A 15,879-nucleotide genomic window follows, 5' to 3' on the forward strand; every position below is an offset into this window, starting at 1 on the left:
TTGGAGGCTATCACGAGACTCGTACCCAGACCCTCAATTTCAGTTACACTACACAGTAGATTAGACTACTCTTAAGTTCGTGATATTAGGAGGAGAACGTGGGTTTGGAAGCGATATGAGAGAACAGAAACGACAGCGTGGGGAGCGGGATGAAAAATGGAAAACGTGAGCATTTAATTAAATAAATGAAGGGGTAAGTTTCTAAAGAAACTGTGGTGCTGCGTCGGTGGGAGAGTATAGCAGGTAATTTAGTGTTAACAACTGGGTTGAAAACGTAAATTAGCCACCGTAAAGAGTAAAAAAGCTGACGTTTCGAGCGTTAGCCCTTCGCTCTGACGAAGGGCTAACGCTCGAAACGTCAGCTTTTTTACTCTTTACGGTGGCTAATTTACGTTTTCAACCCAGTTGTTAACACTAAATTACCATTTAAATAGTCATCAATCTACTGCGTCAGGAGCAACGGGCTTCAATGAGAGAGAAAACGCGAAAGGAGAAAAAAATAGATAGGACAAAAAACCAACCTTATATTTTTGTTTAGGAAAAAAGCTTTGAGTGGAGGGGCTGGTTTGTCTATGGAGGAGGGGGTGGGTGCGGGGGTGGTGAATGGCAAAAAGAAAGCACAGCACAGAGGCGTTTGCGAGAGAGACTGGTAATAACTACGTTGATTTTTCCAACGACCGCTGATCAATATTCTGTTTGTTCATTATCAACCGCGCTTATTCGATTTTTCGATTTTTTCCTGCTTAGAAATGTGGAAAATATGGCGTAAAGTCCGACAAACGAGCACTGTTACCTTCTCCTCTGAGTACTTTGCTATAATTTCAAGACAAAGCTGGTCTTAGGCAAGCTGAATCTTCATAGGTGTGATTTTAAATTGTTTGTGTAAGGTAATTTCAAGACGTTTGTAATCTACAACTTGGTTAACGACATTTCAACACGGAAATTTATACATTCTTGTGGTTTACTTTGTGGACAATAACTGGACTTTGAAATAGGTATTTAAAATCGTTGTTTCGAATTTCTCAGCGGACTCATACGACGATGGAAGGAAGTGATCTATTTTGATAAATGTCGAGTTGACAGTTTGCATTTATCGAAGTAATTTTGGCCACCAGTACATGGCGCATCTCTCCCCGATTCTGAAAGTGAAAGTCGACGAACTGTTTCTAAGATGGCTGTCTATGCCCGAAACGCAACGGGTTCTTAGAAATGATTTGAACAAGTTAATCCAAGGCCGACCTCTGTCGCCAAGGCAATTGTCAAGTCCTGGTTCGGCAAATGCAATAGGCGGTGCTTCCAGGCCCATTTCGCCCCCGGCTCCGCCAACCAGCTCTCCGAATCAATTATTGCGGTCACCGCGAAGCCCTCGAGAACGATCCTTTCGAAGACCAGGGTCTAAATCGCCTCCGCGTTCTCCTAGGTTAGAGAACAATGAAGGAACGAAGTATCCGATGAAGGATAAACATTTGATTTTGAATAATGTGAGAATCTTCCAAGGGTGCGCTGCACACTTGCCGCAGTTTCATTTCCCGCTTGGAAAGCCAGAAGATTCTACATCATGTGAAATAACGTTGTCCAAGGTCGCTCAGATATTCAAACTGTACAAAAGCGGTATTCCAAAAGAAGAGTTTGGACCAGTGGCAAAGGTATGTTAACTTTCTTGTGTGTTTATTTCTACTTTCTTTAGTTTAGTTCAAGATGAAACTCGAAACCGAGTTTTTGTAGCGTGACTATTGTTTACGAGTTGTCCGTCAGCGTTTACAGTTGAAACGAAGAAGCCAGTCTGACCTCTAAAAAAGACACGATACTTGCGCACGCACGATGAAAAATTCAACGATTTGTACTAAGGCTGGTCTTTCTGTTGTGTTTCTTTCATACTGATGATCTGAGAAACTTCCCAGATACAAAGAAGAGTTGGATTTCGATGAATGCCGCCTTCTCGGAGACTTATGCGTGAACGCAGTCAGGCGTTGTTGTTTTTATGCATCAGGGTCACGTTCATTCAGATTATTCAAATCTACAGTGAAAGAGACACTTTCCCTAACGTTTGCCAAAGAAAACAAATTTAATGAATGACGGAAATGGTTTAAGATTATTCAAACAATCATTTAAGTTTGTCTTGAAAGTTTGCTTGTCTACGCGAATAGCCTGATCGGCAAACTGTGAGACAATCTCTTGAACTCGTCCAACAACCAATATGTCACTTTGAGGAAGTAGATACTTGAAAAATGAAGGTAGCTGAAAGTGTTTATTTTAGTATTTACCATGTTGTCAGGCCTGTTTGTCTAGTTCAATGTCCCAGCGTGTTTTGAAGTAGTCGAAAAACTCGCGTGGTCTTGTATTGTTACGCAACTTTCGGTTTCGAAGCATGTTATATCATTCTCGTTGTTCTCGCGCAGTGGTGTCGATCAAGCTTCAGTCTTTCATTATGGGAAAGGTCAAGATAAATTTTTTTTAAACTGAACAGAAGAACACTCTTCTTAAATTCAAACCATTTTATTTCTAACGACTACTTTGAAGAACCGTTAGCTTGATAGAAAACTTACCTTCGCGTAGTTTCATTCAGATAGGAAAAGGTTGTTATCTCGCTTATTCGAGCAAAGTTCGAGTTATCGAACGATCTATTTTTAGGTCATTGTTTATATTTTAGACAACTTTTCTTGCAAGCTGGAGTTCACATGATCTTGCATCTTGAATATGTTTTGACAGACGCGAATTAGTTATGATGGAAGTCAGAAAAAGCGCGTAGGAGAGCTCTTCAAAAAGTTATATCTTCAGGCTTCTGTTGAAACGAAAGCCGAAAGTTAAGGGACATATTTCCATACTACAGAACTTTCCAGTGTGCTCTAAGCGTAACTCTGTTTAATATTGATACCCTAAAACAGGTGAAGAGTAGAAATGATGCAAAATAATATGTAATTTTATCATTTTTGAAACTTTCTTACGCTTGATCTGAGGGCTTGTTTGAAAGTTTGATAAAGGACTGAGAGGGATTTATATGTCTCATTTTACATCGAAACAATGACGCTTTTTGACAGTTAAATTCGTTTTCCCATGTTTTTTGTTTCAATACAGAGAAAAATAAATCCTCTACATTTTACATTTCTACTCGTAGTTTACAATCTACTTAAAATTGCGTAATATGTTTGATTATTTGCTAAGGTAAGATGTTGTGCCGTTATCGTTGAGTACTAAAGATTATGTGTTTACCCTTGTTGCAATGATGGTTTTACAGTTTGCTAGAATTTGGCAAATGGCCATCATATCATATCACTAAATTATATCATGATATGGGTTAAGGTCTGATGTGAGTGACTTGAGGTACCACGTAGAGAAATTAGCATTTTTATTACAAGTGAAATAGCATGCAAATTATTTGCAGTATCTTTATGAAAGTTTTATTTCTCAAAGCTTAATTAACACAGATTTTTGACATTGTGGTTTAAATACTTCAGAAGCTATAATTTTGACCATTTAGCAGAATGGGAGTTTAATCTTTTATATTGAGGCAATTTACAAGATAAGTTTATTTGATGATGCTTTTAATTAACAAATTTTGTTTTTCATTTCAAGGTGATCTGCACAAGTTTCACTTGAAAAACTGTCAGTGATTTGCAATTTAGCACCTCATCATTTTCCAATAAATTTTCAACTTCAAAGTAGTGCTTTTGAGCAAGGTTTTTGTACCAAGATACTTATCTCAAAAAGTAAGGAAAAACTAAAAAATCCAGACAAATTTTTAGTTACAAATGTGCAGATCATGTTCTGATGAAAAACAAAAGGTGGTGATTAAACTTATTTTATAAAATGTTTCGACATGAAAGTCAATAAGCTCCATTCTGTTAAATGGTCAACATTTTAAAAGGAAATAAAATATTCAAGATGAGTATATTTGCCTTGAGAAAATTTATATTTCTCTCAGGGAAAGTGCACATAATTTGCATGCTGTTTCAATTTAATCATAGCCATCACAATTTTCTCAAATTTGATTGGTGCACTAACTGCTTTATTTTTCAGCAATTATTTTGCATATTTTGATTGCACAGTTGGTTGTAATCAGACAGTTGAAGCAGCCAATCATACTTAACCTGCCTGGCTAAATCCACCCATCACAAAATTATACAATAACCATAGCAACACCCAATTGTCCTAAGTAAAAGTGGGGAATTTCCAAAATGGAGAAATTTTTAACTGAAGACATTGTCTCCATTAGAGATATTTGTTCTACAAGTTTTTTTTTCTTTTTTTCGGAAATTGTAATGGTTATGATTAATTGGTAACAGGACTTAGTGTCATCCAATTCTGTCTGTATGCATATTTGTGACTGACTTTGTGGTTGTCCAATTTTTTGCCGATAATCACTCGTATGTCAAGGAAAATTTGTTTGACAGTCAAGAGCTTCTTTGGTTGGTGATCATTTCCTTTATTCTTGGGACCTTAGTTATAGATCTTAGGAGTAGAAGGGTTTAGATTAACTTTTCTGGTTACGGTTATTTGATATCTTTCAGGCTTGTGGTTTACCACTTTACTGGCGCGAACCTCTGTTTTTTGCAGCTGGAGGACATAAACATGGCTATGTAACTTTACCCATGTTTAATGCTATGTGGAAAAGGTACTTACCATATGAAAAATACTTAGTTTTAGTCTGTGGTATTTCTTTAGTAATATGCAACACAAGTGTAAAGTGCTTTCGGCATGTACTGATTGGTTGGTTATGGACGCGAATAGCAAGTATTATTCATCTCTGAGAAGCTGGTGAGACAAAATTGCACATCAAGAATTTAATTTCTGACCATTTTTTGATATATCAAAAAAAATATACTTATTTTTGTTATATATGTTGTACGGGCACAATACTAATTAATGACAATAATTAATGACCTTGGTGTTGGTGAATTTGGGGAATATTTACTTTGTCCCTTCGCAGCTTGGTAGATATACACCACTATTCCCTTACAATTCAGTAAATAGTTACTAAATATTGTTTAAACTGTAAATTCATTGTATTTAGATCAAAACCTTTGGCAAGAAGTAAGAACCATGATTATTAAAAGCCTTGTAGTCATAGTCATGTTTCTTCCCAAGAATGATTCTATATTAAAACTGGGATTTGATTCTTACAGTCCCAACTATAGGTTTTGTGGCATGTATTGGGTGAAAGCTATTTGGAATGAATACTTGAATGAACATTTAACCATTCCATTTTTTTTTTCACAGTTTAACATCTAATTGCCATGATGATGCATCAAGATTTGTGCGACTTCTGAGTGCTAAAAACTCTCAAAATTACCTTGTTTCAGAAGACTTTATTCCCCTTCTGCAGGTAATATGCACATCAGCATAACTGTTCCATGCATGTTATAGTATCTCTCAGTTAGTATGTGCACTATGATTGGTCAATTAGCAGGCCATATTTCACCGTACAGCCTGCTTAACTCAAACATTTGTGTGGAATGAAGTCTTTCCTCTCTATTTGGACCCAGAGATATGACAAATATCTCATTAACCTTGCTTTGCATGTGGGCCATAAATCCAAGCAGAAAAAAAACAAAGTCCTTATTGAGTTTTGGCCAGCTAGATAAGAGGTGTATTATTGAATTACAGGATCATGTGTACTATAGGTGGCCTCAGTCGCCATATCGACAGTCGACTGACTATCGGTTGATAGTCGACCGATAGATCAGGCGACAGTGGACCGATATATCAGCCGACAGTCCACCGATAAATGTGCACATATGGGCTGATGCATCAGCCGACAGTCGGTCAATATATCGGTCGACTATCAGTCGACTATCGACCAATAGTCGGTCGATTGTCGACTGATAGTCGACCGATGGTCGACCGATAAATGTGTACATATTGGGTGATGCATTGGTCGACTGTTGGTTGACTGTCGGTCAACTGTTGGTCAACTGTCGACCAATAGTCGGTCGATTGCTGACCGATAGTTGACCGATATATCAGTCGATTGTCAGCCTATATGTCAACCGAGGCCACCTATAGTACACATGATCCAAATTACATATAATGAAAACAGATTGTTTTTTTAAGTATAATTTTATTATACCCTGTTATATGGTTGACTTTCTAAGAAGGTGACTTAACCACATACTGTGAATTTGAAACTTGAAAGACCTAAGCTTAAAACCTTCACAACCAATCCACTGCAAAAGTTCCTGCCATTTAGTTGCTCTCTTTGACTTGTCTTGTGCACTCAGCATTTTCAGAGGTCACCATTTGGTGGTCAATATTCATACAGTTGTGACCCAATGTGAAATTTCAGTAACCAGAAAAAAAAGAGTTTATTTAGGAATCAGCAGTGGATATTTTTTATATTTTTCCATTAGGACATTGTGGAAACACATCCTGGTTTGGAGTTTCTACGTGATGCTCCTGATTTTCACTCCAGATACATCCATACTGTAAGTATGTTTAGATTGGCTTGAAATATAAGCTTATATGCTTATGGAAAAAAAAAATTTAATATTAAGGCTCTTTTAGAAGCCACCAAACTTGCAAAAGCAAAAATCAATTTTAACCCTAGTTCATTTGAGTGAAGGTCAGTTGTTAGTTTTATTAGCAACTACATTAGGCTTCTGGCTAGCTCAAAACTGCCTCCCAGTTAGCTCAATTGGTTAGAGGGCCAGACTGTTGTGCAGGAGGTTGAGGGTTTGAGCCCTGGTCGGACCAACACTCAAGGTCTAAATATAACCAAGGACTTTTCTACAATATCAAGAAATGGATAGACATTCTAGTCTTCTCTGATAAGAACGAATAAACCGTAGGTCCCTTCTCCTGCATTTATTAATAATTTGGTTCGGCAGGGGACATTAAAGAACCCACTCATGAGATTACTGTGATGGAGTCTGGCCTGAAAAGTATAGTGTAAAATAGATAGCAGGTCTACATCAGTAACAGCTGCCATTTATTAAACCTGCTTTACTAAATAAAGGATGTATGTATGTATGATGTAGGTGCTTACATATTTTTGATGAATAGCAATTTTCTGGCAAATTTGTGGCACGTTTTCCAAATTTTTTGGCAAATAAGTTGTATTCCTGATTTGTAACGAACATTCTTGGAAAGAAAGTGCAGCCTATAAACCAGCATTAACAGTATTGTGATTTAACTGTTTGTTGATCAGCTCTATGAGATTTTCATCTGCGCTGAATAAGAGTGAAAAAATTCCAAAAGTTTGCCTTCCTCTGACTCCTAACACATTCCTCAGGTCCTAAATTATGTTTTTAGGCAGTACTAACTGGCCTTTGCTGAATCATTTCGTTTCATTTTCCAGGTGGAAAAATTTAGTAGCCAATAAATTTTTCCTTTTTAATTTTCATCACATAGCAAAGTATTAAAAAGCAAGTTTTAAAGATGCCTTTTGGCTTAAAATGTCTAATTATTCCTACACATAAACAATGACCAGTTATGTGTAAAATGCACAATTTATTTTGTGAGTGCTGGTTTACGAGAAGACCTTTGGCAAGACTTGAAGGCAGTCACTGGCTGCCAACAGTTAATTTCAGTTGCTTTGGTGACCTGCTGGTTGTGACCAATTTACTAATCCTCTGTGTTTAGAATTTTCTCAGAAACAATGAGTCTGAGGACAAGCATGATGTTTATTTGACTGTTAATTTTTTTTGTTCGTTTCAGGTTATAGCTAGAATATTTTATTGTGTAAATAGTTCATGGACAGGACGCATTACAGTTCCAGAACTGAGGAATAGCAATTTTTTAGAAGTAAGTTACACTCAAGATGTTGTGTTTTGGTTGGCATGTCTACGAGTTTGAGTGTTAACCCTTTAACTTACGTGGGTGACTAAGACAGAATTTCTTCTTTCATTATCAATACAATATCAAGCGGGCGAGTGAGGAGAATAATGAAATATACCAATCAAGAGATTATTGATTGATCCAATATCAAATTCTCCAGGCTAATATTATGAGATTTATGAGACAGACAGGAAGGAGAATTACTACTGGTAATGAGGTCTTGGGTTTGAGATGGTCAAGTTGAAGAAGACATTTGTTACAAACAGATGAACATTTCTTTGATACACAACAGAGAAAATCTGATTGCCTATTTTTTTCTACACCAGGTTTTAGCCCGACTTGAAGAAGAAGAGGACATTAATGAGGTACATAAACTTTGTAAAATATTTTGGAAAGTAGCAGACATGAGACTTTACTTTGTATAGAAATAGTTGAAAAACAGTCTAGTAATTCTGGATACAGAATTTTTCATTTCGGAAGGAGACATCACCTGAATATTTTTAACTAACAGTGATCAAAGTTTCTCCATGTAGCCCATTTGTAGTTGACTTTTTGTGATTCTGTACTTCTTTCACCATTTGCACTTGTTTTGAAGAAACAAGACTACAAAAAAAAAAAAGAACAAACAAAAACCAAAAAAACACTTTTAACTATGTTCTCATCCATTCAACCCATGTATCAAAAAAAACATTTTTTCCTTACCAGTAAAACCATGGCTTATACTATTTTGCGAAATGAAACGAGACAAAACGAAACCAGGTGAGATAGAACAAAACTAAAGGAATAATTCAGATATATTTTCTAATAAGGTAAAGATATCTTTCACAAGAATTTTGGAGTAATCGTTCATTAACAAGAAGGATTTTTATTCATTTCGCAAAATAGTAATTTAAGAAGAGTTACTATTTTGCAAAATGGACAATTTTTGCCCTGCAGTGACAACGTGACCTCTTTCATGTCACAAAAATACATTTAAACATTACAAATTAGTATTATACTAATTTGTAATGTTTAAATGTATTTTTGTGACATGAAAGAGGTCACGTTGTCACTGCAGGGCAAAAATAGTCCATTTCGCAAAATAGTAACTCTCCTAAATTTACTATTTTGCGAAATAGGTTTTAATACGGTTCAAGAAATAAGGAGGCCAAAATATTTGGTGATATACTAATTTGTAATGTCTAAATGTATTTTTGTGACACGAAAGAGGTCATGTTGTTACTGCAGGGCAAAAATAGTCCATTTCGCAAAATAGTAACTCTCCTAAATTTACTATTTTGCTAAATATGTTTTAATACGGTTCAAGAAATAAGGAGGCCAAAATCTTTGGTGATATACTAATTTGTAATGTCTAAATGTATTTTTGTGACACGAAAGAGGTCACGTTGTCACCGTAGGGTGAAAATAGTCCATTTTGCAAAATAGTGACTCTCTTAAATTTACTATTTTGCGAAATATGTTTTAATATGGTTCAAGAAATAAGGAGGCCAAAATATTTAGTGATATACTAATTTGTAATGTCTAAATGTATTTTTGTGTCACGAAAGAGGTAACGTTGTCACCGCCGGGTGAAAATAGTCCATTTCGCTAAATAGTAACTCTTCTTGAATTACTACTTTGCAAAATGAATGTAAATCATTCATGTTAATGAACGATTAATCCAAATTCTTGTTAAAGATATCTTTTCCCTATTAGAAAATATATCTGAATTATTCCTTTAATTTTGTTCTACCTCACCTGCTTTCGTTTCGATTCGTTTCGCAAAATAGTATAAGCCTAAAACCACAAGTTTATTACAGAGAATATGTTAAGAACTCCTACTAAAATCATGTAAGATATTTATACTCCTAATTTATGTAGTTAGGTAGGAACTAGTATGATTGACAACTCCTTGGAAGTAGAATCTCGGAATATACTGATCACTGATTTAATTATTTGTTCATTGTTATCTTTCAGATCTTTGACTACTTTTCTTATGAGCATTTTTATGTAATTTATTGTAAATTCTGGGAGCTGGATTCTGATCATGACCTGCTGATTGATGAGAAAGACCTAATGAGACATAACAACCATGGTATGAGACACTCTTATAATGTGGCGATCAATTCTAAGCTTAAACATACCTCTCCCTTGGGCAACCCACGGGAATTTGACCATCATCCATGCCAGGGAGATGGGGAATTTGAACTTTTACCTGGCTGGGGTGGGAACTAGCAGAAAACACATGTTCCAATTTGAGATATAGAGGAGTTTAAAGGTTAAAAGTTGGCTTTCATGAGCAAATGGCTTAGAAGAAAATGATTGACATTGTAGAATGATGCTTACATGTCAAGTGAAAAACCAAACAGCAGCACCAAAATTTATACACACCTTAGCTAACTTCTACAACAATAATTAATCACACAACGATTTATTCAACAAACAATTTTGATTATGTGAGGCATATGAAGGCAACTTATGTCTATAAGGGGGGGGGGGGGGGGGATTGGGCAGAAATTTAACCAAACCAATCCTAAAAAGTTCAAATGCCCAGGGGATTGCCAGAGGCAGGGGGGGAAGTTAAAGCTTTAAATTGATTGACTCATAGCTATATTGATTTCATACAATTAAGTAAGCTTTCAGGACAAGTGCTCCCTTTAGCTAGAGCTTATTCCATTTGCTGTGGCATAAAGCAGCAAGGAGAATAACTATTACTTGTTGCTCTTGAATGGGATGATTCTCCTACAAATTTGTCACAAGTTTGTCAAGATTCATAAATTTAAAAGTCTGTGAAAGAGGTTCGCAGCATCCTTAAATTTGGATGATTTGAGATGGCTCTGAACCTAATCCACATTTTTTTTTTAATTTGCCAAAGGGGTTACCTGCAGTGGATGATATAAAGCATGAAAATTTAGGGTTTTTTTTTACTATTATGCAAATTGATGCACTGAAAAAAGGGACTTGCCAAAAAATCCCTATTGTAAAACAATGGTATGATACAGTGTGCAATGTGTGTCACAGGAAGTAATAGATGGTTACCATATTTTTTTGGAATGAACTAGTAGTTTGTATGGTAATTTTTTAGTTTGATTGATTAACAAGCCATGATATGTGAACTCAGATATATGTCTTGAGTCACAGATAATGTCAGTGATATTGTGCAAAGCTTGAGATGTGTTCTTTGGATATTTTGTGATGGAAAAAAAAAACACTTCTCCAAGTAATTATAGACAACTCATATTCAAGTCACTGTCATGGAAGATTTTATCTGTTATTGAAAATTTGATTATTTATTTTAATTTCATTGATTGCAATTTTCTATTTTTCCTGCAGCATTATCATCCAAAATAGTGAAAAGACTGTTCTCTGGGTGTGTCACACGGTAGGGATAAAATAATTAGGGTAATAAAAATATTACTGTAGGTTGACTTTTGTGGATGTACATTGAAGGAATCAATTCAAGACACAGCATAGTTTGAACACTGATGCTGACATGAATTTATTTCTAGTGAAAGTTGAATGGACCATATTTTTGTGAAGGAAGTCCTACTGAAAAACGTAGTCTATTTAGCTTTTAGTGCAACAGCATGATTCCCTGAAAAAAATTGAATTTGAAATGCTCTGAGATATGATTTCTAGCATTGTGGGACATTTATGGGTAACCTTTTTTTTAGCCAGACACCGATGTTATTATCAGTTCAAAATACATATTTTCTGTCTTCAATGTAATTCACAAAGTAGCTGGCACAAAATGGTTTGAAAACTGGCAAGTTTCCTCTGCCCATCTGCAATGACACTCAACAACAACCTTGCAATTTTTCAACTGTAGTTAACATGCACCAAGGTGAATGAAGAAAAATTCAAGATACTACTTAGTTTTAATAAGCTGAAAAGCAAAAAAAAATAAATGAAGGGAAATGATTTAAAATTTTATGTTGAGGGAAAGTTGAATTGATGGTGTTTGGTGAAGGATGTTCCACTGAAAAAAGAAGTCTTAGACTTGGTACCTTATTCTCAACACAACTATTGTACTGACAGCAGTTATTTTTTGTGCATCTTGTATTGTGCTGATGTAGAGGTCCCACTTACATGGAGGGCAAGATGACTTATCCAGAGTTTGTTTGGTTTCTTCTTTCTGAAGAGGACAAGAAACATCCAAGAAGGTGAATATATGTGCCTTTCATTTTTATCTTTTTACAATAAATAAGATATAGTTGGAAGCTGCATGGTAGAACCACCTTGCTTTGTGATGGTTAGTGGAAATTTGCCTCATCACAAACAAAGTTGAGCATTCACTGTGCCTCTGTGAGCCACAGTAAGCTATGTTGGCCCCACATTTTCAGTAACTCCTTCCAGTCATATTTGCAAGAGGGTACAGGAAAACTGGTGGCAAAAGAAAGTGAAAACATTTCTCGCAGTGGAGAAATCATAAACAAAGTTGAGAATTCAATTTGCCTTTGTGAGCCACAGTAAGCTATGCTGGCCGTACATTTTCAGTAACTCGTTCCAGTCATATCTGCAAGAGGGTACAGGAAAACTGGTGGCAAAAGAAAGTGAAAACATTTCTCGTGGGGTCGGGAGTTTCGTATGATGTGGAGGGAAGTTTTTAGCTTCCTTTAAAGCTTGGTTTCAGTTAGTTCCTTCTTGAGGAGGGTAGGCTAGGAAGGAAAGAAGCCAGGTATATGCTGATCAAGAGCTTTGGAGTGTTCGTCATTTTATGCCTTTTCTCTCCACAGTATTGAGTACTGGTTTCGCTGTATGGATTTAGATGGAGATGGTGTACTGTCCATGTATGAGTTGGAGTATTTTTATACTGAACAAATTTCCAAAATGGATGTCCTGGGCATAGAGACAATGCTGTTTGAAGACTGCCTATGTCAGGTTTGTCGACTTTTAATAAAAAAATAAACTATGTAGTTGGATTAGAATCCATTTGCAGCTACTGAGTGAGTTTTGAGCAAATCCCGTCCTCAGAGACCCAGGGGCTGTGACTCCTGCTCTCTTTCCCCCCCCCCCCCCTCCTTTTTTTTCCCGGCTTGAAATAGACTCACAGCCCATGGGTCTTCAAGAATGAGCCATTCTGAACAAGTAATAAAAAAATTAACGCAACATGGCAATGGGCTTTCCTTGTTTGCAATATATATATGATTGAATATATTTGTGAAGTCTTCGTCTTATGAACGAGGCTTAGAATTTGACACAAGTCTAGGTCCCCAGTGCAGTTTTTCCAGAACTGGGGAAATGTCAGAGTAAATGTAACTTGAATAAACGGGGTAAGTTTCTAAAGAAACTGTCAGTGGTGCTGCCTCTGTGGGGAAGTATAACAAGGTAATAAGTATTATCAACTGAGTTGATAACGCCAATTGGCCAATCTCATCCTCTCACCGTAAAGAGTTTAAAACTGACGTTTCGAGTGTTTGCCCTTCGTTGGAGCGAAAATTCTTCCTTTATTACCTGTTAATACATGTAACTTGGATTGGGGAATGCTAGATAGAGATTATGACATTCGCTGTTATGGGGATGTGACTGTGGCAGAGGTGACAGTGATGATGATGATGATGAAATGCGACAATGACTATTACAATTAAGTTTATTTATTTACAGTCTGTAATGTTTTTTTCCTTGTCTTCTTTCTCAGATGTTGGACATGGTGAAGCCTAAAACTCCAGGTACGATCGCTCTCTTAAAACACTAAAAACAACTCCAAAATTACACTTACTATTCTGTATTTAAGGAACCACCAACTTAAACTTTTTGTTGGAGCTGTTTTTACATTTTTTAAAAATCACTGGATCATAACATATATTTCTACAGGATGCGTAACGCTGAGTGACCTAAAGAATTGTAAACTGGCCTACATTTTCTTCAACACATTCTTCAACTTGGATAAATATCTGGAATACGAACAGAGAGATCCTTTTGCTGCAGCGAGGGTAAGAAGTTCATGTCTATATTACTGTTAGGGTCATGCAATTGAGAAATATCGATCCCATATCATTGTTTAAGTCACCGTATTCCTTGAATAAGCGTCCTGGCGCTTTTATAAAAAAGGCTAAAAGGAAAAGGGGGTAGGGGGTGGGGGGTGGGGGGTAGGGGGTGCGTAGGAATACGCCTAGTCGAGGTGGGCGCTTATTATTCTCCTGTATTGATTCCTTTGTAGTTAAAGCTTAAAAGGTTATAAATAGTAGCAATAGAAACAGGTTGTACGTGTTTCTCTACTATTCAAGAAAGTGAGGGAAGAAGGGGCGCTTATTCGAGGGGGGGAAGGAGGGGGAGAGGGAAAGGCACTTGTTTGAAATTATCCCCTTTCGGGTGGGCGCTTGCTCGGAAGAAGGCGCGTTTCAGAGCGTAGGCGCCCATTAGAGCGTGAGCGCTTATTAGAGCGTGGATGCTCATCAGAGCGTGGGTGCTTATTAGAGCGTGGACGCTCATTAGTGTGTGGGTGCTTTTTAGAGCGTGAGTACTTATAAGAGCGTGGGCGCTCATTAGAGCGTGGACGCTCAGTGGAGCTTGGGCGCACATTAGAGCGTGGGTGCTTATAGGAGCGTGCGTGCTTATTAGAGCGTGCGTGCTTATTAGAGTGTGGGTAATTATAAGAGCGTGGGTTAGCTTATAAGAGCGTGAGCGCTCACCAGAGCGTGGACGCTCAAAAGAGCGTGGGTACTTATTAGAACGTGGACGCTTTAAAGTAAGTCATTTGTTCATTAATTCGATCAAAAAATAAATTAATTATTCAGTACTAACATGACACTTAATTTGTAGGACTTGCAAGATGGCGATGTTAACGAAAGGTCAGACTGGGAGAGATATGCTCAAGAAGAATATGACTTACTGGTAGCTGAAGAAGGGGCCAATGAACAGACAGAAGGGTAAGGCCACATGATTTACGCGGTAGATTCTTGTGAGTTTTTGGCGCGGTTGCATGATAACCTTAGTCTGGTTTTAGTCATGATTGCCATCAGTCAAAAAAACAGCCATGAAACAATAACAAAAACCAACCAACTCTTAAAACCGCATTAATGCTAGGGAAAAGTTGGAAATTCAATTCTGAACAAGGGAAAATTGATTTTGAAGGAAAAGACAAGAAAATTTTTGTATTGGAAAATTCATCCCAGCAGCAACATCTTTTTTTCTTTTCTCAACTAGTTGCCTTTAATTTTTTTTTGCAGCTTATACGAAGATGACTTTGACGAAGACGAAGATCTGGCCGAAGGAGATATCATGGCGCTGAAAGGACTTGAAAACGACGATGATCTTGGTACGGGAAACAACAATAAAAATAAACCCTGGACAATGGTCACTGGAATAGATGATGACGTGGATGATGATGATGATGACGATGACTTTTATTGAGTAAACTACGTTTACAAAGAAGAGTCCGACAAAAAGAGAGTTCTCTTAGATTCGGTCGAAGCTGTCCGAAGCGCTTCCCTGAGAGGGGCCTTGGGGCATCATTTTGCTCGAAATGGTAAATGGGCCCAATTCCTAGTACATAACTAGTAGGCAGTTGTTAAACGAAGAAGGACGTGCTCCGACGGTTGTCCCTGTTAAAATAACGTTTTCATCGGTAACAGAATAGGTGAGTTACTTAGGAATTCGAAGGGCCCATTAAGGTACACTGTGGTGACCGCGGAACGTGTCCCCTTAAAGATGTCACCTTCCTTAATGTGTTGAGGGCCACAGAGCCGTGACCTCTCCAAAGAAGTTTCCTACGGTCCTAGAGTGTGAGGTTCAATTTTAGTATTCAATGGTATTGTTTTGAGGTTTATTCTTGTAAGTAAATGAAGCTCTGAAATTTGTGTGGCATAGGTAGAAGGGAATTTTGTGAGCTTGGCGGTGTATCTAGAGTTTATAGATCTGTTTGTACTAACGAGAAAGTAATTAAAAAAGTATCAATCGATTTTAAGAGATTTGAGATGAATGTTGTTTGGAACTAACTCAATTTCCTTTTAAAATTATTGCCAAATTTCATTTAGGTTACGTCTGTGAAGAAAACCACAGTTGTGAATTCGAGACTTCATTTCCAAGAAAATGTGTCGAAATTCAAAAGCCTTTGAGAGCATACGAGCCTTCGTGCAAAGAATTAACCATGACTTTTAAATTACCTGAAAGGATCATTACTAGTAC

General features: G+C 37.0%; 1 protein-coding gene across 2 annotated transcripts; it reads left to right on the forward strand.

The window, feature by feature from the left end:
• The first annotated feature begins 46 nt into the window (after positions 1 to 46).
• LOC113669872 (serine/threonine-protein phosphatase 2A regulatory subunit B'' subunit beta) lies at positions 47 to 15,652 on the forward strand. 2 transcript variants are annotated; one of them, XM_089210572.1, is made up of 16 exons: positions 47 to 193; positions 748 to 861; positions 1,027 to 1,646; positions 4,509 to 4,612; positions 5,218 to 5,323; positions 6,348 to 6,422; positions 7,654 to 7,740; positions 8,100 to 8,138; positions 9,730 to 9,847; positions 11,086 to 11,134; positions 11,829 to 11,915; positions 12,489 to 12,633; positions 13,391 to 13,421; positions 13,567 to 13,685; positions 14,515 to 14,621; positions 14,922 to 15,652. In XM_089210572.1, the coding sequence occupies exons 3-16, from the start codon at positions 1,119 to 1,121 to the stop codon at positions 15,103 to 15,105; spliced, it is 1,779 nt and encodes a 592-aa protein (XP_089066698.1). In that variant the 5' UTR covers positions 47 to 193; positions 748 to 861; positions 1,027 to 1,118; the 3' UTR covers positions 15,106 to 15,652. The 2 variants fall into 2 exon arrangements, with proteins under 2 accessions (XP_089066698.1, XP_089066696.1); XM_089210570.1 differs by lacking the exon at positions 47 to 193 and having other exon boundaries at positions 700 to 887.
• The last annotated feature ends 227 nt before the right edge of the window (positions 15,653 to 15,879 follow it).

Source organism: Pocillopora damicornis, chromosome 6, assembly GCF_964200805.1.
Source record: "Pocillopora damicornis chromosome 6, jaPocDami1.2, whole genome shotgun sequence".
Lineage (NCBI taxonomy): Eukaryota > Metazoa > Cnidaria > Anthozoa > Scleractinia > Pocilloporidae > Pocillopora > Pocillopora damicornis.